Raw genomic sequence first — 25,759 nt, forward strand, 5'->3', positions numbered from 1 at the left:
CCTCCAAGGGCACAGTCCGATTGTTCTGATTGGACACCACCTTCTCCACCTCTTGTATCTTCATCCCTTGTGCCCCAAGGTACTTCTCTACACGGTCCATCGATCCTCGCAGAGGGGCTATTGCTCCCTCAATGGCTTTCAACCAGTCACCGTGCATCTCCTTCCTTTGCTGGCGAAACTCAGCTTTGATGAAGGTCATCAACTGTTCCATCTGGCCTTTCCCACTGCCGATGACTGTTCACCCTCCGCCATTTTTGCAATTGTTGCTGTGCCACAGGTCCTCTCCAATTCTTTAGCCAGCCTTTAACTATTTTCTGCTGGGTCTGTAGCCAGTAGACAGCCAATCTTGGGGAGAACCTCTCTCTCTACACCTTCTGCACCACTTTCCTGCTGGAGCTACCCCTTTAGTGGGTATAAAGTGCCCAAACCAAAGCCTTCGAGCTGGAGCTGCCCTGTGTGCGACCACTCACTCCATGGCTGCCACCGGAAGTCAACTTTATCTTATTTTCTTAGCTTTTTTTTATTATAAATATTTTCTTATTCTCCTCCTTTTTCACATTTTCTCCCAAATTTACACCCAACAATAAACAATAATCAGTAACAAATGTAATGCCAATCCCCATATCAATAACAACGGTCCCATCCTCCCACCAAACCCCCAAACATTATCATAGTATTTACAGTGCAGAAGGAGGCCATTCGACCCATCGAGTCTGCACCGGCTCTTGGAAAGAGCACCTTACCCAAGGTCAACACCTCCACCCCATCCCCATAACCCAGTAACCCCACCCAACACTAAGGGCAATTTTGGACACTAAGGGCAATTTAGCATGGCCAATCCACCTAACCTGCACATCTTTGGACTGTGGGAGGAAACCGGAGCACCCGGAGGAAACCCACGCACACACGGGGAGGATGTGCAGACTCTGCACAGATAGTGACCCAAGCCGGAATCGAACCTGGGACCCTGGAGCTGTGAAGAAATTGTGCTATCCACAATGCTACCGTGCTGCCCCCTGTTAACATGAACAAATGACAAAAAGGAATTAGGAATCACCCATAGTCATGATTAACACACAGTCCTTCTCCCCCCAACCCACCCAGCACCCAACCCCCCCTAATGTTTGATGTGATCCAATTCTCGAAAGTGCATAATGAATAACGCCCATGAATTGTAGAACCCCTCCATCCTTCCCCTCAGTTCAAATTTGATCTTTTCAAGCGTCACGAATTTCAGCAGGCCCCCCCGCCACGCCAGGGCACAGGGTGGAGAGGTGGATCTCCACCCTAACAGGATCCGCCTTCGGGCGATCAACGAGGCGAAGGCTACAACATCTGCCTCCGCGCCCGTTTCCAACCCCGGCTGGTCCGACACCCCGAATATGACCTCCCGAAGGCCCGGGTCCAGTTTCGCGTGGACCACTTTAGAGATTACCCAAATCCTCCAGCTTTGGACAGGATCAAAACATATGAACGTGGTTTGCGGGACCCCCCCCCCCCCCAAACGTTCACATACATCTTCTACCCCTTCAAAGAGCCGGCTCATCCTCGCCCTTGTGAGGTGCGCTCTAAACACCACCTTCTCTTATTTTGTTACCTTATTTCACTTTGACTTGATTTAGCTTTACCTAACTTGATTTAACTTCGCTAGTGTTCCTTACTGAAATCAAAGGAGCTACCTCTTTAAAAATGATTTATTTTCTAGTTTAGGCTATATAAACACAATGCCTAATGGTAGCTTCTCACCAACCAATGAATTTTCTTTTTCATACTCAGCCCAGTAGTGTGTCATGGCCACCTTTCTAAGGCGATATAGTTGCTTCCCAGTCATACAATGATACGGCCACAGCAGTCATTGAATTTGGAAGCCTGTGCACCAATGGTTAAATTCTGAGCAGCAACTTGAGTAGGCACAATTGTGTGACTAGACTGATCCCAAGCATGTTAATTGAGCTCAAGCTGAACAGTCCCAGCTGCAACGGGGTACTGATCATGTTTTTCCATTAGCCTTGTCCTTGACTGCATTCTGCCTCCACGAAACCCCTCCCAGTGATTGGGTGGAATCTTAAGCCCTTGCTGACACCCACACCCCTCCCCCCCCCCGCACTAAAGTCCATGCTACAGGCTACCCTTCCTTTTGCACAGCCCTTCCAAGAAGCCCGTGCGCTTCCTTTCCCCCTGCACAGTCTTTCAAAGAAGCCCATGATCTAGGCTTCCTTCCCCTTTCCTCTACATGGTCCATGGCCCCGCACCAGAAAGCAGCTTCGTATATGCTGCTGTTCAGACTTCGAGATCCCCTCAGAGTTCTGCTTGCAAGATGCATCGCGCCTCATACATCACACCGTTCTAACAGCACGCTGCTGTGGGTGCTTTGACATGAGGATATGATTCTGGCATAGGGGCTCAATAATGACATGATAATGTATTTTAATGGCGTTCTCGACATTGACATTGAATGGTAGAGAATGCGGCCTTCCAGTGATTGGGGAGGTGCGGTGAAGGGAGGGAAGAGGAGCGATTCTGGACAGCTATGTAATGGAATTAAATTTGAAGCTTCTACCAGGCTTCAACGTGCGTGTAAAATTGCATGTTTCAGCAGCTGTCTTGACTTCTTGAGGGTTCAGTTGGCTGGACAGCTCGTGGGGATCAGATTGGTGGCAACAGCATGGGATTCAATCCCCATTTGGGGTGGATTTGGGATCTGACTCCTTAGTAAAGGTAAAGGTCATGGTTCTCTGGGATGGGCACAGAACTGAAGATTGCAATTGGCAGAATGTGACTTTTGACATTCTGCAAGGATGTGTTGGGGCTTCAATACTTCATTGTTATTTATTCATAATGGGATAGAAACACACATATCCAAAAGTGTTGATCACATGAGGATGAACAACACTGTAGGTAGTGTAGATAGAAGCTAACATTACAAAGGGACATTGAATGGGTAAGTGAATGGACAAAACCATCGGCAATCAATTTCAATGTAGGCAAATATGAGATCATAAAAGGATACAATAGTGGAAATGTAGAAAAGTGAAGTCCCAAAAAGACTCTAGGTACACAGACCGTTAAAATGTCATGAACTGGAATGGAAAATAAATCAAAACAGAATGCTGTCCCTTATATTTAGGAGGACTAGAATACAAGAGGATAGAAGTCATGTTTCAGCTATAAAAAGCCTTGGTTAGTCCACGCCTGGAGTACTGGGAGAAGTATTGAGTAACATACCTGAGGAAGGATACCCTGGCCTTGAAGGAAATGTAATTTAGATTTACCAAAATGATACCTGGACTCCAAGGTTATATTATAAGGAGAGATTACACAAAATAGGGTTGTTTCCCCTGTAATTTAGAAGGCCAAGGGTTGATACGATCAATGTTTTCAAGATACTGATGGGATAGATAGAGAAATAATTTGACGATCAGGAGTCTAGAAGTTGGGAACACTCTTCCTCAAACAGCAATTGATGTTATATCAATTATTAATTTAAAACTAAGATGTTATTGTTTGAAACAAAAAGAAGTATATGGAGTTAAGTTTTAAATTAACTGAATAGCAGAACAGGCTTGAAAGTTAAATGACCTACTCCATGGGCAGCATTTTTACAGGTGGTGGGGTTTACTATTCTACCAATCAAAAAGTTGGGAGGGCTGCCACAGGTCTTGTCTGCCCCCGTAACATTTTGGACAGAATGCAAGGCAGTAGGAAGGCCCTCCAAATAATTTTATGGAGCCCCCCCACCTGCAAACTAGCTGTCAGGGGTCTGTAAAATTCTGTTCATGTTTCTAAATAGCGGAAGGCTAATTAATTTATTTAATTCATAATTAAAAGCCAATGATTCATGTAGTGATACATGCTTCTAAAATGTAATGAGTATCAGGCTATTTTCCAAACCTACCTTCTGCTTATATTTGTCCATATCCTCTTTATTCCTTTTAGCGAGTTGTTCATATTCACCATGAATCTCTTTCAGAACCTGTTCTAGGTCTGTTTTATTTGAATCCCCTTGCTCAAGGTTCTGTATGTGCTCTACCTTCTTCTGCCAGTAAATGCGCTCCTGTAAGTCAAAACATCTGTAAAATCAAGGACCATAAAAGGCCACTTGGTTCATCATATCTCATTGAGTTACTGTATGTGAAGCAGTTTGAGAGTTTTAAGATACAAAAATACTTTTTTAAAGCTTAATTTACTCAGTCTAACTTTTGGATGCACTTTGAACCTTCTTAATGTCTTTGACTGGATATCTAACCGGGTAAATCGTAGTATCTATCTCTTGAATAAAAAGGTTCTTCCTAATGTGTTTTAAATTTATGTTTATGGATTTAAATTTCTGGTCCTTATGGCCTGACTTACTTTGACATCATGTTCTGAGCTCATCATATCTATGGGGCAGCACGGTAGCCTTGTGGATAGCACAATTGCTTCACAGCTCCAGGGTCCCAGGTTCGATTCTGGCTTGGGTCACTGTCTGTGCGGAGTCTGCACATCCTCCCCGTGTGTGCGTGGGTTTCCTCCGGGTGCTCCGGTTTCCTCCCACAGTCCAAAGATGTGCGGGTTAGGTGGATTGGCCATGATAAATTGCCCTTAGTGTCCAAAATTGCCCTTAGTGTTGGGTGGGGTTACTGGGTTATGGGGATAGGGTGGCGGTGTTGACCTTGGGTAGGGTGCTCTTTCCAAGAGCCGGTGCAGACCCGATGGGCTGAATGGCCTCCTTCTGCTCTGTAAATTCTATGATAATCTATGATATTGTTTTGACACTTCATAGATTAAATTTAGTGACATATGCAGTCTGTACCTTTTGGAGAATTATAGTTAAACCGGCAGTAATTTTCCAAACTGCTTTGATGGGAAACACCCTCACAATTTACAGATGTTTTCATTTTATTCTTCCTTAACATTGTTCTTCTAGACTTAAGCATCTCTAATCTTTCTCTCATAGTTTATATTATTAAGGGAAACAAGGGATGTGGAACAAAGCCAGGTAAATGGAACTGAGGAAAGGAATCACAGAATTGTTACAGCACAGAATCTTGTCTCTCTGCTGAAATTAAATGAAAATCTAACTCTACGAATGAGGAATTCCCCACCTGCAACTTCCCCCTGTAGCCCTGCACATTCTTCTTTTTTGGTTAATAATCTAATTCCCGCTTGGATACGTCATTTGGACCTCTTGGCCAGTACATTCCAGATCCTAAACACTTGCTGCGTGAAAGATTTTCTCCTCATGTTACCATTGCTTCTCTTGCCAATTACCTTAAATCTGCGCCCTCTGGTTTTCGCTCCTTCCACCAATGGGAACAGTTTCTCCCTATCTACTCTGTCCAGACACATCATGATTTTGAAAACCTCTATGAAATCTCCTCTCAACGTTAATACAAAAGGAAAATACTGCAGATGTTGGAAATAATCTGAAATAAATTTTAAAAATATTGGGAATACTCAAGTAGGTCCGGCAGCATTTGTGGAGAGAAAGACAGTTAACATTTCAGGTTGAAATAACCTTTCAAGATAATCAACAGCTGAGAGGAGAGGATTGTTAGAAAAACAAAGAACAACGCTAACAGCTTTCAGAATAGACATGTAAATGGAAGGTTAATTTCATTATAGATTTGAGTGAGGTGGTATAGTTTGGTTGGAACATCAAGTAGGAAAATTAGAGTTCCAATGTTTTTTAAAAAAAAATATTTTTATTAAGGTTTTTTAACAACACAATTTTTTCCCCTTACAAACAATAACCCCCCCCCCCCCCCCGTAAAAAAATAACGCAAATTCTCCCTGAGCAAGATATATACAAGGCAAGATGGTATATTTACATAGCTTTATACACTGGCTCTTGGCCGCGCGTACCGTTTCCCCCCACCCTCCATGCTATCTCCCGCTCGTCCATCCCCTCAGACAGTCTCTCGTTCCCGCCCCCCCCGCCCCCCCAGGGTTGCTGCTGCTGCTGATCGACCTTCTTCTAACGCTCCGCGAGATAATCTAGGAACGGTTGCCACCGCCTGTAAAACCCCTGTGCAGACCCTCTCAAAGCAAACTTAATTCTCTCCAATTTTATGAACCCCGCCATGTCATTAATCAAGGCCTCCAGGCTAGGGGGCTTTGCCTCCTTCCACAATAGCAAGACCCTTCGCCGGGCTACTAGGGACGCAAAGGCCAGAATTCCGGCCTCTTTCGCCTCCTGCACTCCCGGCTCATCCACTACTCCAAATATTGCTAGCCCCCAGCTTGGCTTGATCCGGACTTTCACCACCTGGGATATTACTCCTGCCACTCCTCTCCAGAACCCCTCCAATGCCGGGCATGACCAAAACATATGGACATGGTTCGCCGGGCTCCCTGAACATCTTTCACATCTATCCTCTACCCCAAAGAACCTACTCAGCCTCACCCTCGTCAAATGCGCTCTGTGAACCACCTTAAATTGTATCAGACTGAGCCTGGCACACGAGGAAGAGGTATTAACCCTACCCAGGGCGTCGGCCCATAGCACTTCCTCAATCTCCTCCCCAGCTCCTCCTCCCATTTACCTTTCAGTTCTTCTACTAGCACTTCCCCCTCTTCTTTCATCTCTTGGTATATTTCCGATACCTTGCCCTCCCCGACCCATACCCCCAAGATCACCCTATCTTGAACTTCTTGCGCCGGGAGCAACGGAAATTCCCTCACCTGTCGCCTCACAAAAGCCCTCACCTGCATATATCTAAATGCATTTCCCGGGGGTAACTCAAATTTCTCCTCCAGTGCCCCTAGACTCGCAAATGTCCCGTCAATGAACAGGTCCCCCATTCTTCCAGTTCCAATGGTTTTAAGTGACAAAGAGATTTAGTGGTCTGAAGAAGTCATACTCAACTTGAAATGTTGTGCAGAATTTTCCCATGGCCCTGCCAGTGGGTTTAATAGCAGGCAGTGGAGGGAGAATTTGGCAGGAGTCCATAAATTGGTTTCATGCCAGCATGAATTTCCTGCAGGATCTACCATTGGTGCCAACCTTGGCAGATTGGGAAACTGACTTGCATTCTGCCAGTGGGATGTAGATGGAGGCTGGACCAGAATATTCCACCCACTCCCGATTCTCTGTGATGCCAGAGGTAAAATACACTGATCTAGAATTCGTTGAAAAAATGTGGCATGTAGAGGTTGCGCCCCACCTGAGCAATGCCTGGGACTGCCTCTGTAGTTCAGCAGTGGGTGGGGGGAGCATCTACGGGTGGATCTTCCAGATTCAGTGCCATGAGGAGATCCGTCTTCCAGGCTCAGAGTGTTCCTGGTGACCCATCTTCTTTCCTCAATGGCATAGATCATAGAATTTACAGTGCAGAAGGAGGCCATTCAGCCCATTGAGTCTGCACCGGCTCTTTGAAAGAGCACCCTACCCAAGCCCACACCTCCACCCTATCCCCATAACCCAGTAACTCCACCCAACACTAAGGGCAATTTTGGACTCTAAGGGCAATTTAGCATAGCCAATCCACCTAACCTGCACATCTTTGGACTGTGGGAGGAAACCGGAGCACCCGGAGGAAACCCACGCACACACGGGGAGAACGTGCAGACTCCGCACAGACAGTGACCCAAGCCAGGAATCGAACCTGTGACCCTGGAGCTGTGAAGCAATTGTGCTAACCACTATGCTACCGTGCTGCCCCGATATGATGCCCATGCATGATATGATGTTCGGCATCTTTTAAATATGGCACCCAGAAATGATCACAAGAATCACTCCATCATCCCCATCCCGCCACAGATTATGGTGCCAAAACCCATAGTGCCTAATTAATAAGGTCAGGGTCGTATGATATGGCATGGTTTCTGCCGGTCTCCGCAGCATGAAATACTCCACATTCCCAGCCCTGCCTTTGGGCTTAATTCCAGATGGAAGAATTCTATCCGTCAACTGTTTCTCTCCATAGATGCTACCAAACCTATTGAGTTTTGCAGCACTCTTGTTTATATTTCAGATTTCCAGCATCTGCAGTATTTTGCTTATGAATTTGAGGGATTTAGTGGTACAGCTACACAAATCATTCAATGTAATAACGCAAATCAATAAAGCTATAAAAAGTACAAATAAAGCACTACAATTCACTTCTAGAGAAATAGAATTTAAATAGAAATACAAATTTTATGTTACATGTACAAAATATCTTAGTTATGCCATACATAAAGCATAATTCTATTATTGTCATTCGTGAACTTCTGGTGATGGCCATGGTGTGAGTGGACAGCTCCTGCTTGAAGGCGTAGAAAAGAGCATTTTACCCGAAATTGGGTGCAACTTCGATGGAAAAATGTAACTAAAGGTCGGAGAAGAAGTTCCCCCGGGAGTGGTATGTCTGCTGCTTACCAAACCTGGAAGAAGAAGGTGAAAGACCTGGCCAAGGAGTTAGAAGAGACCTGTGGCGCAGCAGCCTGCGAAAGGATGGCGGAGGGGGAAGGATCAGTGCAAGTAGCAAAGCTCCCGATGGAACAGTTGATGGCCTTCATCAAGGAAGAGTTCCGCCAGCAGAGAAAGGAGATGAAGGAGGATCGCTTGAAGACTATCGATGGGGCTGTGGCGCCCTGAAGGGCTCGATGGAAAGGGTGGAGAAATGCTTGGAGGCACAAGAGGTCGCAGATCTGAGAGATTCAGAGGTTAATGTCGGACCACAGCGATCGGTGATGGCATTGGAGGCAGAGGTGGAGCTCTTAGGGGATCTTTGCAGGACGTTGAGCAAAGGTGGAGGAGCAGGAAAATAGATTGAGAAGGCTGAATCTGCAAATAGTGGGCCTGCCTGAAGGAGCGGAAGGTGCAAGTGCCACGAGATACGTTTCAAGGATGCTGGCCGGGCTGGTAACGGATAAGGCCCTGAGGTGTACAGAGCGCACAGGTCTCTGAGGCAGTAGCCTTGAGCGGGGGAGATGCTGCAGGCGGTGGTTGATAGGCTCCACAAGTTCGTGGAGAAGGAGAAGATTCTGCAGTGGGCCAGGGAGATGCGCAACTGCGCTTGGGAGGGGAAAAAGCTCCGAATATTCCAGGTCATTGGGACTGAGCTGGCAAAGCGGTGTGTGGGGTTCAACAGAGCCAAGGCGGTGCTATATCGGGGGCAGATCAGGTTTGGGGTGCTCTACCCGGCGAAGCTTTGGGTGACATATGAAGGCCAGGAGTGCTATTTTGAGACCCCGGTGGATAAAGGGGCCATCTTGGATGGGCCAGGTATTGGGTCAAATTAACAGGGGTAGAGCCAAAAAGGATGGCGGGGTGGAGGGGAATGGAGGTGTAAGCCCCGGTAAGGCTGGTACATGAAATGAAATGAAATAAAAATAGATACATAAAAGATAGGAACAGGAGGCGCCTTTTGGCCCTTCGAGCCTGCACCGCCATTCATCACGAGCATGGCTGATCATTAAACTCAATAGCCTAATCCTGCTTTCTCCCCATAGCCTTTGATCCTATTCTCCCTAAGTGCTATATCCAGCCGCCTCTTGACTATATTCAAAGTTTTAGCATCAACTACTTCCTGTGGGAATGAATTCCACAGGCTCACCACTCTTTGGGTGAAGAAATGTCTCTTCATCTCTGTCCGAAATGGTTTCCCCTGAATCCTCAGACTGTGACCCCTGGTTTTGGACACACCCATCATTGGTAACATCTTCCCTGCATCTACCCTGTCTAGTCCTGTTAGAATTGTATAAGTCTCTATGAGATCCCCTCTCAATCTTCTGAACTCCAGTGAGAACAATCCCAACTTAGTCAATCTCTCCTCATATGACAGTCCTGCCATCCCTGGAATCAGTCTGGTAAACCTTCGCTGCACTCCCTCGAGAGCAAAAACATCCTTCCTCAGAGAAGGAGACCAAAACTGCACGCAATACTCCAGGTGTGGCCTCAACAAGGCCCTGTACAATTGCAGCAACACATTCCTGCTTCTATACTCGAAACCTTTCGCAATGAAGGCCAACATACCATGAGCCTTCTTTACCACCTGCTGCACCTCCATGCTTACCTTCAGCGAATGGTAAAGACACCCAGGTCCTGCTGCACACTCCCCTCTCCCAATTTACAACCATTCAGGTAGTAATCTGCCTTCCTATTTTTACTTCCAAAGTGATTAACCTCACACTTATCCAAATTATACTGCATCTGCCATTGATTTGCCCACTCGCCCACCCTGTCCCGATCATGCTGTAGGATCCCTAAATCCTTGTCACAATTCACCCTCCCACATAACTTGGTATCATCTGCAAATTCTGAAATGTTACATTTTGTTCCCTCACCTGAATCATTAATATATATTGTGAATAGTTGGGGTCCCAGCACCGATCCCTGTGGTACCCCACTGGTTACTGCCTGCCAATTTGAAAAGGACCCATTAATCCCTACTCAATGTTTCCTCTCTGCCAACCAGTTTTCTATCCACATCAATACACCTCCCAAGTCCCATGTGCTTTAATTTTGCACAATAGTCTCTTATGCAGGACTTTGTCAAACGCCTTCTGAAAGTCCAAATATACCACATCGACTGGCTCCCCCTTGTCAACTGTACTGGTTACATCTTCAAAGAACTCCAATAGTTTTGTCAAGCATGATTTTCCCTTCATAAATCCATGCTGATTCTGACAGTGCTTTCTAAATGTTCCGCTATAAAGTCCTTAATAATGGATTCAAGCATTTTCCCCACTACCGATGTTAGGTTTACTGGTCTATAATTCCCTGCTTTCTCTCTACCTCCCTTTTTGAATAGCGGAGTGACGTGAGCTACCCTCCAATCTGCAGAGACAGTTTCAGAGTCTATAGAATCCTGGAAGATGACCACCAATGCATCCACTATTTCCTGAGTCACCTCCTAAAGCACTCTGGGATGCAGATTCTCAAACCCTGGGGATTTATCCGCCTTAAATCCCATCAATTTTCCCAGCACCATTTCTCTACTAATGTCGATCCTCCCTCAGTTCTTCCCTCTCACTAAACCTTTCATTCTCCAACATTGCTGGTATCTGATTTGTGTCCTCATTTGTGAAGACAGAACTATGTATGTATTCAATTGCTCACTCATGCCTTTGTCCCTTATTATGCATTCCCCTGTTTATGTCTGTTGGGGGCCTACATTTCTCTTTACCAATCTCTTTCTCTTAACATATCTATAGAAACTCTTAGTGTCAGTCTTTATGTTCCTTGCAAGCTTCCTTTCGTACTGTACTTTCCCTTTCTTAATCAATCCCTTTGTCCTTCTTTGCTGAATTCTAAACTGCTCCCAATTCTCAGACCTATTATTTTTCTTTGCCAATCTGTATTCTTCTTCCTTGTATCGGATACTATTTCTAATTTCCTTTGTAAGCCATGGATTGGCCACTTACCCCCCTTACTTTTGTGCCAGCCAGGAATGAACAGTTGCTGTAGTTCCCCCATGCATTCCTTGAATGTTTGTCATTGTCTATCCATTGTCATCCCTTTAAGTAACTCTCCCCAATCTATCAAGGCCAACTCACGCCTCATATCTTCATAGTTCCCTTTATTAAGATTCAGCACCCTAGACTCCGAAGTTCCCGTAACAGCCTCCCCGAACAGGCGCCGGAATGTGACGACTAGGGGCTTTTCACAGTAACTTCATTTGAAGTCTACTTGTGACAATAAGCAATTTTAATTTCATTTCATTTCATCAACTACTTCACTCTTCATCTTGATTAAAAATTGTATCATGTTTCACACTTGGAGTATAGTGTTCAATTCTGGTCGCCACACTACCAGAAGGATGTGGAGGCTTTAGAGAGGGTGCAGAAGAGATTTACCAGAATGTTGCCTGGTATGGAGGGCATAAGCTATGAGGAGCGATTGAATAAACTCGGTTTGTTCTCTCTGGAACGAAGGAGGTTGAGGGGCGACCTGATAGAGGTCTACAAAATTATGAGGGGCATAGACAGAGTGGATAGTCAGAGGCTTTTCCCCAGGGTAGAGGGGTCAATTACTAGGGGGCATAGGTTTAAGGTGAGAGGGGCAAGGTTTAGAGTAGATGTACGAGGCAAGTTTTTTACGCAGAGGGTAGTGGGTGCCTGGAACTCGCTACCGGAGGAGGTAGTGGAAGCAGGGACGATAGGGACATTTAAGGGGCATCTTGACAAATATATGAATAGGATGGGAATAGAAGGATACGGACCCAGGAAGTGTAGAAGATTGTAGTTTAGTCGGGCAGTATGGTCGGCGCGGGCTTGGAGGGCCGAAGGGCCTGTTCCTGTGCTGTACATTTCTTTGTTGTTCTCTTTGTTCTTTGTTATGGTCACTCATCTCCAAGGGGTCTCGTACAGCCAGATTGCCAATGACTCCCTTCTCATTACACAGTACCCAGTCTAAGATGGCCTGCTCTCTAGTTGGTTCCTCCACATATTGGTCAAGAAAACCATCCCGTATACACTCCAAGAATTCCTCCTCTAAGGATAATATGGAATGTGCAAGGGCTCAATGGACCGGTCAAAAGATCTCAAGGTTTTTGCACACCTTAGGAGACGCACCTCCGTGTGAAGGACCAGGTTAGGCTAATTGGACATGGACTGCTTCATTATCTGAGGAGTCGCGAATGGTGCTGAACATTGTTCAGTCATCTGCAAACATCCCTACTTCGGACCTTATGATGGAAGGGTGGTCATTTATGAAGTTGCTGAAGCTGGCTGGGCCTAGGACACTACCCTCAGGAACTCATGCAGTTATGTCCTGGAGCTGAGATGATTGACCTCCATCCACCACAGCCATCTTCCTTTGTGCGCGCCAACCAGCGGAGGGTTTCCCCCGATTCCCATTGACTCCAGTTTAGCTAGGGCTCCCTGATGCCATACTCAAACAAATGCTGCCTTGATGTGAAGGGCAGTCACTCTCACCTCATCTATGACATTCAGCTCTTTTAAAGAACAAAGAACAAAGAAAAGTACAGCACAGGAACAGGCCCTTCGGCCCTCCAAGCCTGCGCCGACCATACTGCCTGTCTAAACTAAAATCTTCCACACTTCCGGGGTCCATATCCCTCTATTCACATCCTCTTCATTTGTCAAGATTCCCTTTAAACATCACTATCGTCCCTGCTTCCACCACCTCCTCCTGCAGCGAGGTCCGGGCACCCACTCCCCTCTGTGCAAAATACTTATCTCTTACATCTCCTCTAAACCTTGCCCCTCGTACCTTAAACCTATGCCCCCTAATAATTGACCCCTCTAACCTGGGGAAAAGTCTCCGACTATCCATTCTGTCTATGCCCCTCATAATTTTGTAGACCTCTATCAGGTCGCTCCTCAACCTCCTTCGTTCCAGTGAGAACAAACCAAGTTTATTCAACCTCTCCTCATAGCTAATACCCTCCATACCAGGCAACATCCTGGTAAATCTCTTCTGTGCCCTCTCTAAAGCCTCCACATCCATCTAGTAGTGTGGCGACCAGAATTGAACACTATATTCCAAGTGTGGCCTAACTGAGGTTCTATACAGCTGCAACATGACTTGCCAATTTTTATACTCAATGCCCCGGCCAATGAAGGCAAGCATGCCATATGCCTTCTTGACTACCTTCTCCACCTGTGTTGCCCCTTTCAGTGACCTGTGGACCTGTACACCGAGATCTCTCTGACTGTCAATACTCTTGAGGGTTCTACCATTCACTGTATATTCCCTACCTGTATTAGACCTTCCAAAATGCATTACCTCACATTTGGCCGGATTAAACTCCATCTGCCATCTCTCTGCCCAAGTCTCCAAACAATCTAAATCCTGCTGTATCCTCTGACAGTCCTCATCGCTATCCGCAATTCCACCAACCTTTGTGTCGTCCGCAAATTTACTAATCAGACTAGTTATATTTTCCTCCAAATCATTTATATATACTACGAACAGCAAAGGTCCTAGCACTGAACCCTGCGGAACACCACTAGTCACAGCCCTCCAATCAGAAAAGCACCCTTCCATTGCTACTCTCTGCCTTCTATGACCTAGCAAGTTCTGTATCCATCTTGCCAGCTCACCACTTCACCTTTTGTACCAGTCTGCGATAAAGGACCTGGTCAAAGGCCTTACTGAGTCCATGTAGACACCATCCACTGCCCTACCTGCATAAATCATCTTTGTGATCGCCTCGAAAAACTCAATCAAGTTAGTGAGACACGACCTCCCCTTCACAAAACCACGCTGCCTCTCGCTTATACGTCCACTTGCTTCAAAAAGGGAGTAGATCCTGTCTTGAAGAATTCTCTCCAGTAGTTTCCCTACCACTGACGTAAGGCTCACCAGCCTGTCGTTCCCTGGATTATTCTTGCTACCCTTCTTGAACAAAGGAATAACACTGGCTATTCTCCAGTCCTCCGGGACATCACCTGAAGACAGTGAGAATCCAAAGATGTTTGAACCAAGGCTGTAGTGAGGTCAGGAGATGAGTAACCTTTGTGGGACCCAAACTGAGCATCCAAGATCTTAAACCAAGACAACATTTTCAATGACGGCCATCGCCCAGATGCACACAGCACCGCCGGAGCGAGAGCTCACTCAGCAGCAACTATACCACTGCAACTTGGGCCTCACCCCAGTCCAGCCCACTCTGACTGCCACCAACAAACAAGGATTTTTCGTGTTTATCTCGATTCTTCTTTGCAAAACACCAATCAGAAACAACCAGGGACATGGTTCAAGCCATGTAGACCAAGAGAAAGCAAATAAGAAATGCGCACCAGGATAAAGTAAAGGAATAAAATATGAGCAGAGTCGGAACACCTGAAAACGCAACCACTCCCGTGCTCCCATCAGGTGAGCCCCCCCCCCCCGCCCCCGGAATGAATATTTAATCTGGTGTATGATGTGCCAATCAAAAGGGCTGCTTTTTTTGTCCTGCATGGTGTCAAGTTTCTTGAGCATTGTTGGAGATGTAATTATAGAATTATAGAATTTACAGTGCGGAGGAGACCATTCGGCCCATCGAGTCTGAACCGGCCCTTGGAAAGAGCACCCTACTTAAGCTCATGCCGCCCCGTAACCTAGTAACCCCACCTAACCTTTTGGACACTAAGGGGCAATTTAAGATGGCCAATCCACCTAACCTGCACATCGTTGGACTGTGGTAGGAAACAGGAGCACCCGGAGAATGGGAAAAATACCACTCCCAAGGCTGTAATTGAACCAGGATGTTGCAGCTGTGAGGCACGAGTGCTAATCACTGTGCCACGCAATTCAGGCAAGTGGACAATATTTCATCACATGCCTGACTTGCGTCTTGTAGATGCTAGAAAGGTATTGGAGAGCCAAGTGCTTAGTGGCTTGCTGCAGAATATCTAGTTTCTGACCTCCACTATGACCATGGGAGTGGGGGAAAAATATGAGTTCAGGAATGATAATGCCATAATATCATAGGGATAAAAACAGAAAACACTGGATAAAGTCAGCAGATTTCCAGCATCCGCAGTATTTTGTTTTTATTTGAATATCATTTTAAAAATAATAAATTTAGAGTACCCAATTCTTTTCGTTTTCCAAGGGGAAATTTAGCATGGCCAATTCACCTACCTGCACATCTCTTTGGGTTGTGGGGATGAGATCCACGTGAATACGGGGCGAATGTGCAAACTCCAGAGGGACAGTGACCCGGGGCCGGGTTCAAACCCGGGTCCTCGGCGGCGTGAGGCAGCAGTGCTAACCAGTGTGCCACCGTGCCGCCCTTTATTTGAATATCATAGGGAAAGTTCCAGCAGAGATGCTCTACAACTGAGATGATTGGTCTCTAATAATTGCAGCCATCTACCTTTCTGCTAGGTATGACTACAACCACTGAAGAGCTTTCCCCAATTGACTTGAATGTTGCTAGAGTTCTGTGATAGCACATTGGTTAAATGTTGCCTAAATGTCAAGGGCAGTCACTCTCACCTTACCTCTGGAATTGAACTTGGTAGCCCATGTTTAGACCAAGAGTATGGTGAGTTCTGGAACCAAGTGGTGCAGCCGGAACAGAAACTGGATACTGGCGAATAGGTTATTAGTGTGTGAGTGCCCTGAACAGCATTGTTGTCAACAGCTTTCAGAATTTTACTGATGATTGAGAGTAGACTGATGGGTGGTAATTGGCCAAATTGGATTTTTCTTGCTTTTTGTGGGCAGGGCATTCCTAGACAATTTTCTACCTGATACTTGCCAGTGTTGAAATTGTACTGGAACAGCTTGACTAGGGGTGTGGTTCTGGAGCACAAGTCTTCAGCACTGCAGCCAGGATGTTGTTAGGGTCTTTGCTGTATCTTGTGCCTTCAGCCATTTCTTGATATAAAATGGATTGAATTAGTTTGGCTGAAGACCAGCACCTGCGATATTCAGAACCTTTGAATTTTAAGTTTTATTAGGACCCTGTCAATGATGTTCTAAAAGGCCATTATTGACTCAAAGAGGTTGTCAGACATTTTCATTCTGAATCTAAGCCAGTTATTTATTAAATTATGGGCCACGATTTTATGTCCCCTCCCTCCCAGTGGGAGGATATTATGGTCCTGTCAAAGTAAATGGCAATTTAAGTGGCCTGCTGCATCTGCCAGGGGAGATACGGTATGGCGGGGCCATAAAACCCTGGCCATGCTATTTATTTTATTTGTTTTGATGTTAATTTAATAACCGTATAGTTGTGGTTTCAGTTGTGCTTGACCCTTCTACCCATCCCTTAAGCGATTATTATTATTTTCTTATTTCAGGTCCAATATCACATCATTCAAGACTAGGAAATAAATTGTCTAATAAATTAGCTGAGGCAACAGCTCTACCTTGCATAGTTAAGCGACTATGGTCAATAAAACCATTGAGTAAAAGAAAAAGTACTTACCTAGAGTATCAAAGCAAGCACCAAAGTTTTTGTTGAGATGTTTTTATTGGGTTTTAGTTTTTTACATGTGACAGTACAATCAGAAAAGGGAAGAAGGAATCAATAGACGCAAAGTACATGGATAACACTGGCCCTATTCCATCGCCTCTTGTATGTACGGTGGCTTGGCACACCCGCCGGTTTATTTAAACGTTTCCATTGAGCGGGGGAGGGGGCTGTATAGGATTGTTTGGTATGTGCCCTGGGGCCTTTTGACCCTGGTATCAGGTCCTATCTTAATGGCCTTGTTCTCAGCCCTTCGTCGTCTTCCGTTGCTGTCTTTGTCCCACACCGCACCCCTCCACACTTCTTTCTCTCTTTCTCCTTTTCTTTGGCGTTTCCGTGGCCCTTCTGTGGAGCCAGGCCCCAGGGCACCCCCCACCCCCACCCCCCACCCCCCCCCCCCCCCCCCACCCCCCGCCCTCCCCTCTGCTTTATTGGCTGTTGGAACAAGTTGGTGAATGACTTCCACGTCCTGTAGAAGACCTCTTCGAACGCCCGGATGGCGAGTTTAATTTTTGCCAGGTGGAGAAATTCTGACAGGTCGAACAGCCAGTCCGCAGTTTTGGGTGGTGCTGCTGATCGCCAGCAGGATTCTTCAGCGGGCGATTGGGGAGGCAACGGCATCACCCCATGAAGAATTCTGACTGTCCTGAGACCCCGAAGACACCTTGGACATTGCCTCAAAGACTGTCCAGAACCTGACAAGTCTGGGGCATGCCCAGACATGTGGGTGTGGTTGGCTAGGTCACCCTGGCACCGTTCGCATTTCTCTTCCATCTCCGGGAAGGACCTGGTTAGGTGAGCTCTGTGCACCACCTGTAGCTGCATTAGGCTCAGCCCTGCACATGTGGAGGTGGAGTATGCCCTGTTCAGTGCTTCGATCCAGAGTCCCCCCCGCTACTTTTATCCCTAGTTCTTCCTCCCACTTTTTCTTGTCTTGTCCAGAGGGATGCATGCTTCCTCCAGTAGTCGCCCGTACAGGCCCCCACATTTTCCCTCTCAATGTCGCCCTCGTCCAACAGTTGGTCCAGTAGAAAGTGTCCCAGTGTCCGTGGGTATATTACTGTTTCTCTACGGAGGATGTTTTGGACCTCGATGTACCTTAGGCTGTTTCCCCATGGCAGCTGGAGTCTCTCTGTTAGTTTGTCTATCATCGCTAACCATGTAGAAGTCACTGACTGTCAATGACCCCCTGTCTTTTTTCCACATTTAAAAAAATAATAATTTAGAGTACCTAATTCTTTTTTTTTCCCCAATTAGGGGACAATTTAGCGTGGCCAATCCATCTACCTGCACATCTTTGGGTTGTGGGGGGTGAGACCCCCGCAGACACAGGAAGAATGTGAAAACTTCACTGTCTCCACCTTTTAATTGTGGCTGGCGTAAACTTGTTGTTGTTGCAAATGGGGCCATGGTGGACATTTCGGTCAGGCCTAAATGCTGTCTCAGTTGGTTCCAGAGTGTGGTTACCACCACTGGGCTTGTTGAGTGTTTGGCTGGCGGGGATGGGAGTGCTGTTGTGGCAAGGGCTCCGAGGGATGTCGCTTTGCAGGAACACTCCTCCCTTCGCACCCATTCTGCTTTTGGTTCCTTCATCCATCCCCTCACTCTCTCTGCTTGTGGCTGCCCAGTGCCCCCCCCCCCCTCACTCGTACCTCCTGGTGCTAGCTTTCCCACTAGTGTGGTGGCCCCCTTTCTGGGGAAGGCCTAACTCCTCATTCGCCCGCTGCCTGTGCCGAGGTGATGCAGTCCCATGCGAATTGTGAATTGTCCTTTAACATTTTCCGCATCATCAAGTGTCCACCTCATCGCCGTCTTTGTTGCTGTTTACCCAGCCCGTTCTTTTGGGCGAACTCGTCCATGTCCACAGGGTCACAAAATAATGCTCCATGCCCTGGTATGTGATCCAAAGTCTAGCTGGGTACAGCATCCTAAACTTCACTTTGCTCCTGTACAGCTTTTGCTATATTCAACTCTGTCTGGCGCTTTGCCAGGTCTGCCTCAATATCTTGATATATCCTGATCTGGTTTTCCTCCTATTTGCAGGCTTTTGTTTGCCAGGCCCAGGGCAAGGATTCTCTCCCGGTCTTGGTATCAATGAAATTTGGTGAGGATCGCCCTTGGCTGCTCCCCAGCCTTGGGTTTTGGCTTGAGTAACCTGTCGATCTCTGATGGGTTGGGAAAGCTCCCCACTGTCTCGAATACCTTTGGACACAATCAATTGCCATCAATGATTGTGTCTTCCACTGTGAAGACTGACAAAAGGTGGGTAACTATAGGTTGGTTAGCTTAACTTCAGCAGTGGGGAAAATGCTTGAATCTATCACCAAGGAAGAAATAGCGAGACATCTGGACAGAAATTGTCCCATAGGGCAGACACAGCGTGGTTCATGAAAGGCAGGTCATGTTTAAGTAATTTACTGGAATTCTCTGAGGACATTACGAGCGCGGTGGACAACGGGGAACCGGTGGATGTGGTGTATCTGGATTTCCAAAGGCATTCGACAAGGTGTCCCACAAAAGGCTGCTGCATAAGATAAAATTGCATGGCGTTACGGGTAACGTATTAACATAGATATAGGATTGGTTAACTGACAGAAAGCAAAGATTGGGGATAAATGGGTGTTTTTCTAGTTGCCGATCAGTGGCTAGAAGTGTTCCTCAGGGATCAGTGTTGGATCCGCAATTGTTCACAATTTACATAGATGATTTGGAATTGGGGACCAAGTGTAATGTGTCAAAGTTCGCAGATGACACTAGGATGAGTGACAGAGGCAAGTGTGCAGAGGACACTGAAAGTCTGCAGAGGGTTATAGATAGTTTAAGTGAGTGGGCTAAGGTCAATGTTGATAAATGTGAATCATCTATTTTGGTAGGAATAACAGCAAAATGGACTATTATTTAAATGGCAAAAAATGCAGCATATTGCTGTGCAGAGATGCCTGGGTGTCCTCGTGCATGAATCGCAAAAAGTTGGTTTACAGGTGCAGCAGGTAATTTTGAAAGCAAATGGAATTTTGTCCTTCATTGCTAGTGGGATGGATTTAAAAACTGGGAGGTTATGTTGCAACTGTATAGGGTGCTGGTGAGACCACAGCTGGAGTACTGTGTACAGTTTTGGTCTCCTTACTTGAGAAAAAAGTGTAAAACCCACCACGTGGCCCTGTGGCTAGGGAGTTGGGAGTAGGCCTTGCTGGAGGATAAGACATATTTTGCAGTATCTCTACAATAATTAATTAGTGTAGTAGTTTATTATTTTATTTATTATAGTTATCTTATTAAGCAGTTGTTCCATAAATAATTATTTAAACTAGATGTTCTGTAGTTCATTATTCACTTCGGCCAATCTACAATGTGACAGAGGGAGTACAGAGGAGATTCACTAGGTTGATTCCAGAGTTGAGAGGATTAGCTTATGAGGAGAGGCTGAGTAGACTGGGACTGTACTCATTGGAATTTAGACGAATGAGTGGGGGGATCTTATAGAAACATCTAAATTATGAAGCGAATTAATAGGATAGAAGCAGGGAGGTTGTTTCCACAGGCGGGTAAAACTAGAACTAGAGGGCATAGCCTCAAAATAAGGGGGAGCAGATTTAGGACTGAGTTGAGGAGGAATTTCTTCACCCAAAGGGTTATGAATCTGTGGAATTCCCAGCCCAGTGAGGCAGTTGAGGATACCTCGTTGAATGTTTTTAAGGCAAAGATAAATAGATTCTGGAACAGTATATGAATTAAGGATTATGGTGAGTGGAGCTGAATCCACAAAAGGCACTCATCACCCTCTGTATAAAAATGTCCCTCGCACATCTTCTCTAAACAGTGGCGTCACATTTGCTGTTTTCCAATCTGCTGGAATCACCCCAGAGTCCAATGAATTTTGGTAAATTACCAGGAGCGCATTTGCTATTTCCCCCGCCATCTCTTTTAGTACCCTGGGATGCGTTCCCTCAGGGCCAGGAGACTTGTCTACCTTTAGCCCCATTAGCTTGTCTAATAATACCTCCTGAGTGATAATGATCGTTTCTAGGTCCTCATCTGCCAATGCCCCGGCCAATGAAGGCAAGCATGCCGTATGCCTTCTTGACTACCTTCTCCACCTGTGTTGCCCCTTTCAGTGACCTGTGAACCTGTACACCCATAACCCTCTGCTGTCAACACTCTTAAGGCTTCTTCCATTCACTGTATATTTCCCATCTGTATTAGCACTTCTAAAATACATTTAGCACAGTGGGTTTGTAATGCAGAATAAGGTCAGCAGCGCGGCATCAATTCCTGTGCCGGCCTCCCGGAACAGGTGCCGGAATGTGGCGACTAGGGGTTTTTCACAGTAACTTCATTGCAGCCTACTTGTGCCAATAAGCGATTATTATTCTTATTTCTCAGGATTAAATTCGATCTGCCATCTCTCCACCCAAACTTTAAACCGATCTATATCCTGCTGTGTCCTCTGACGGTACTCTTCACTATCCGCAATTTCACCAACCTTTGTGTCGTCTGCAAACTTACTAATCAGACCAGTTTCATTTTCCTCCATATCATTTATATATATTACAAACAGCAAAGGTCCCAGCATTGATCCCTGCGGAACATCATTAGTCACAGACCTCTATTCAGAAAAGCACCCTTCCACTGCTACCCTCTGCCTTCTATGGCTGAGACAGTTCTGTATTCATCTTACCACCTCACCTCTGATCCGTGTGACTTCACCTTCTGTAGCAGGCTGCCATGAGGGACCTTGTCAAAGGCCTTACTGCAGTCCATGTAGACAACATCCACTGCTCTTCCTTCATCAATCATCTTCGTCACTTCCTTGAAAACTACGATCAACCACCATGTCGCCCATGAAGTGTTCGGCTCAAGATGCTCCCCATCTGTGTCCCCGCAGAAGTTGGCGCACCATCAGTGGGAAGGGGCCCAGAAGGGCACCAGGTTGCTGGACCTCAGGAGGAACGAACCTATGAGGAACGAACCTTGGAGTCGCGTGGGTGGCCTAGGACAGCTCGGTCACTAAAGTTGAGCTTGGCCTATGCCGCAGAGGTGAGGATCCACCGGCCCCCGCCCAGATGACTGGTCACACATGAGTTGTTCATGCCAGCATGCTGATCCTTCCGTCACTGATCACCTCCTAATAGAACAGCTTGGACAGCTCCGAGGATGCCACCGTTGAGGCGTCATTGCTATCATTTCCAGCCTCCACCAGCGCAGAGACACATACCTTGGTGGGCAAAAGTAGTGGACAGTCTTCGGGGCACAATCTGGTAAGCAGCACACAGCTGCAGATGCACTTCAGGTGGAGGCAGGAACATCCAGGGGATACAGCAATCAGGGGTCTACTGTATACCAGGACCCAGCTGAGTCCCAGTCAGATGCTGAGCCTCTGGACCAGGTTCGCCGGAGCTGATGCGATTGATACGGTGCAGCCATGAGATTCGAAGGGGGATGTCAGTGACACTCCAGTGAGTCCATAGCAGATCGGAAGAGTCTCACAGGATAAGGACGCAGGAGATAGCGGCGGCAATGTGTGGCACCGACGTCAACACTGCTAGAGTGACGGCCGCAGTGGAGAGTCTGCAACACGATGTCAGCACCATGAGTGGTGGTGTCCGAGGCATGGTTCAGTCAGTGATGGCCATGACTGCATGTCCGAGACGCTGGGGAACGTGTCCCTGACTCAGGTAGACCTTTCCAAGGTGCTTCGGAGCATGTCCCAGTTTCAAGTGGGAATTGCCAAAGCGCTCCGGAGCACGTCCCAGACACTGAGGAATGTTGTTTCCCAGTTTCATGTGGACCTTGTCGGGGCGCTGTGGAGCATGTCCCAGTCTCAAGTCGGCATTGCTGAGGTGCTCCAGAGCATGGCCTGGTCACTGAGGACTATGTCCCAGATGCAGGTGGGCATTGGAGAGGTGCTGTAGAGCATGGCCATCTCACAGAGGGCCATTGCCGAGGCATGCTGCGGACAGTGGGGAGCCTCCAGGGCTGGCAGAGCCATTGTTACAGGGGCATCCGGAGCTCAATCCCATGACGACCTTCAAGGCCCTACGGGCACGATCGGGAGGAGGGCGCGCTGAAGATAGTGGAGTAGTGGTACTGTCACTGGACTAGTAATCCAGAGACCCAGAGTAATGCCCTGGGGACATGGGTTCGAATCCCACCACGGCAGATTAGGGGCTGTTTAGCACAGGGCTAAATCTCTGGCTTTGAAAGCAGACCAAGGCAGGCCAGCAGCACGGTTCAATTCCCGTAACAGCCTCCCCGAACAGGCGCCGGAATGTGGCGACTAGGGGCTTTTCACAGTAACTTCATTTGAAGCCTACTTGTGACAATAAGCAATTTCCATTTTCATTTTCAGATGGTGGAATTTTAATTCAATACAAATCTGGAATTAAAAGTCTAATGATGACCATGAAACCATTGTCAATTGGCATGAAAACCCATCTAGTTCACTAATGTCCTTTAGGGAAGGAAATCTGCCGTCCTTACCCGGTCTGGCCGACATGTGACTCCAGACCCACAGCAATGTGTTTGACTCTTAAATGCCCTCAGGGATGGGCAACAATTGCTGGCCAGCAGCGACGCCCACATCCCATGAACAAATAAAGAAAGAAAAGGCCAACCCGGTGTCTCCCTACAGGGAGACGGCGGCGGTCGCCAGCTCTCCCGAGTTCACTCCTCTGACAACGGCGTCGGGGTCAGCATGCAGATCAGAGTGCCACGGTGAGGCATGTCCCACTCCCCCTACCCTGGATTCCCTGCTACTAGACCTGCACCCCAGCCAAGGCATACCACGTGCAGGTGATGGGTGTGAGCGCCAGAGCACAGCTCACAGCAGGATATCATCACCCTCTTGCCTTGTATATTGACCAGCTGACAGTGCCGACGCAGGCCCACCACCCTGGAGTGATGCAACACAGACCCTGCAAGGGTGGAAAAGGGTGATGGAGAGGAGTGGGGGAATAATAATAATAATCTTTATTAGTGTCACAAGTTGGCTTACATTAACACTGCAATGAAGTTACTGTGAAAAGCCCCTAGTCATCACACTCCGGCGTCTGTTCGGGTACACAGGGGGATAATGTCCAACTTCATTGCTGCCCATGGGGGGGGGGACAGCGGGTGGAATGAGGAAAGGCGTGCAATGACGGACAAAGCCACATCGTATAAGAAAGCAGGAGGATGAGGGCCTCCCTGTCCTTCAGGCATGGTGTACATTCGCCGCTGCTGCCGCCTGTCCTCCATCCGCCGGCTGGCTTCGCGGATCATCAACGGGCAGCCCTTCCTGATCTGGGTCTTGGTCCTCCTCGGTGGCCACATGTTCCTCCTCCTTCAGCACATCGCCCCACTGCTGTGCCAGGTTGTGGAGTGGGCCTCATTATATCGCGTCTCCACATCAGTCACCAGCCTCCGTTCTGGAGTCATTAGCTAGGACCTAACCTAAAAGGGACGATCCTTCAAAACAAAGATGAGGAGGAATTTCTTCAGCCAGAGGGTGGTGAATCTGTGGAACTCTTTGCCGCAGAAGGTTTTGGAGGCCAAGTCACTGAGTGTCTTTAAGACAGAGATAAGGGGATCAGGGGTTATGGGGAGAAGGCAGCAGAATGGGGAAGAGAAAAATATCAGCCATGATTGAATGGCGGAGCAGACTTGATGGTCCGAGTGGCCTAATTCTGCTCTTACGTCTTATGATCTTACGGTGTTATGGTACTCCTCATCTCCCAAGAGCCAACTGGTCTCCCTGTGGTGACCCTCGCAAATGCTGGGGATCTCTGACTGCCCCAGGATATGGCTGTCATGCCCACTCCCTGGGAAGCATGCAGACATGTGCACGATCTTCAGATGGTGGTCACACACAAGTTGGACGTTCAGGGAGTGGAGCCCCTTCTGTTACTGAAAGATGCTCCTGGATCACCTGGTATGCGCAAGGCGACATGTGTGTGCCATCTATTACCCCATGGACCTGGGGTAGCACAGCGATTGCGGAGAATCCTGCTCCCCGGGCATCTTGTTAGGCTTGGTCCAGGTCAAAGTTTATGTTGTCAACTGCCCGCGCAAAGAGGGCATCTGTGCCAAAGAAGAACCAGGAAATGTGCCTCAACGACTATCGTCTAGTGGCCTTGACAGCGATCATTATGAAGTGCTTCGAGAGGTTGGTCATGAGACACATCAAAACTCCATACTCCCAGAATGCCTAGATTCACTGCAATTCATATACCGCCACAACCGACCCACAGCAAACGCCATTTCCCTGGCCCGACACTCATCAATGGAGCATCTCAACAACAAGGACTCCTATGTAAGACTCCTATTCATGGACTACAGCTCCGCCTTCAACACCATAATCCCAGCCAAACTCATATCAAAACCTAGGGCTTGGCTCCTCCTTCCGCAACCGGATCCTCGACTTTCTGACCCATCGGTCCCAATCAGTAAGGATAAACAACACCTCCTCCACGATAGTCCTCGAGACCGGGGCCCCGCAAGGCTGTATACTTAGCCCCCTACTATATTCCCTATACACACACGACTGCGGCAAAATTTGGCTCCAACTCCATCGGCAGGTTTGCTGATGACACGACCATAGTGGGTCGGATTTCGAACAGCGATGAGTCAGAATACAGGAGGGAGATAGAGAACCGAGTGGAGTGGTGTAGCAACAACAATCTATCCCTCAATGGCAGCAAAACTAAAGAGCTGGTCATTGACTTCAGGAAGCAAAGTATCGTACACACCCCTGTCTGCATCAACGGGGCCGAAGTGGAGATGGTTAACAGCTTCAACTTCCTAGTTGTGCACATCACCAAGAATCTGTCCTGGTCCACCCACGTCGGCGCTACGACCAAGAAAGCACAACAGCGCCTATATTTCCTCAGGAAACTAAGGAAATGTGGCACACATTGACTCTTACCAACTTTTACAGGTGC

The 25,759-nt window shown here is 47.2% G+C and overlaps 1 protein-coding gene across 1 annotated transcript in view; it reads right to left on the minus strand.

The window, feature by feature from the left end:
* LOC140407752 (desmin-like) overlaps positions 1-25,759 on the minus strand; it is a 293,366-nt gene that overhangs the window by 138,648 nt on the left and 128,959 nt on the right. The window contains exon 4 of the mRNA XM_072495041.1: positions 3,896-4,054. Coding sequence (XP_072351142.1) covers positions 3,896-4,054 — 159 coding nt within the window. The remainder of the gene's footprint in view (positions 1-3,895; positions 4,055-25,759) is intronic.

Source organism: Scyliorhinus torazame, chromosome 2, assembly GCF_047496885.1.
Source record: "Scyliorhinus torazame isolate Kashiwa2021f chromosome 2, sScyTor2.1, whole genome shotgun sequence".
NCBI lineage: Eukaryota > Metazoa > Chordata > Chondrichthyes > Carcharhiniformes > Scyliorhinidae > Scyliorhinus > Scyliorhinus torazame.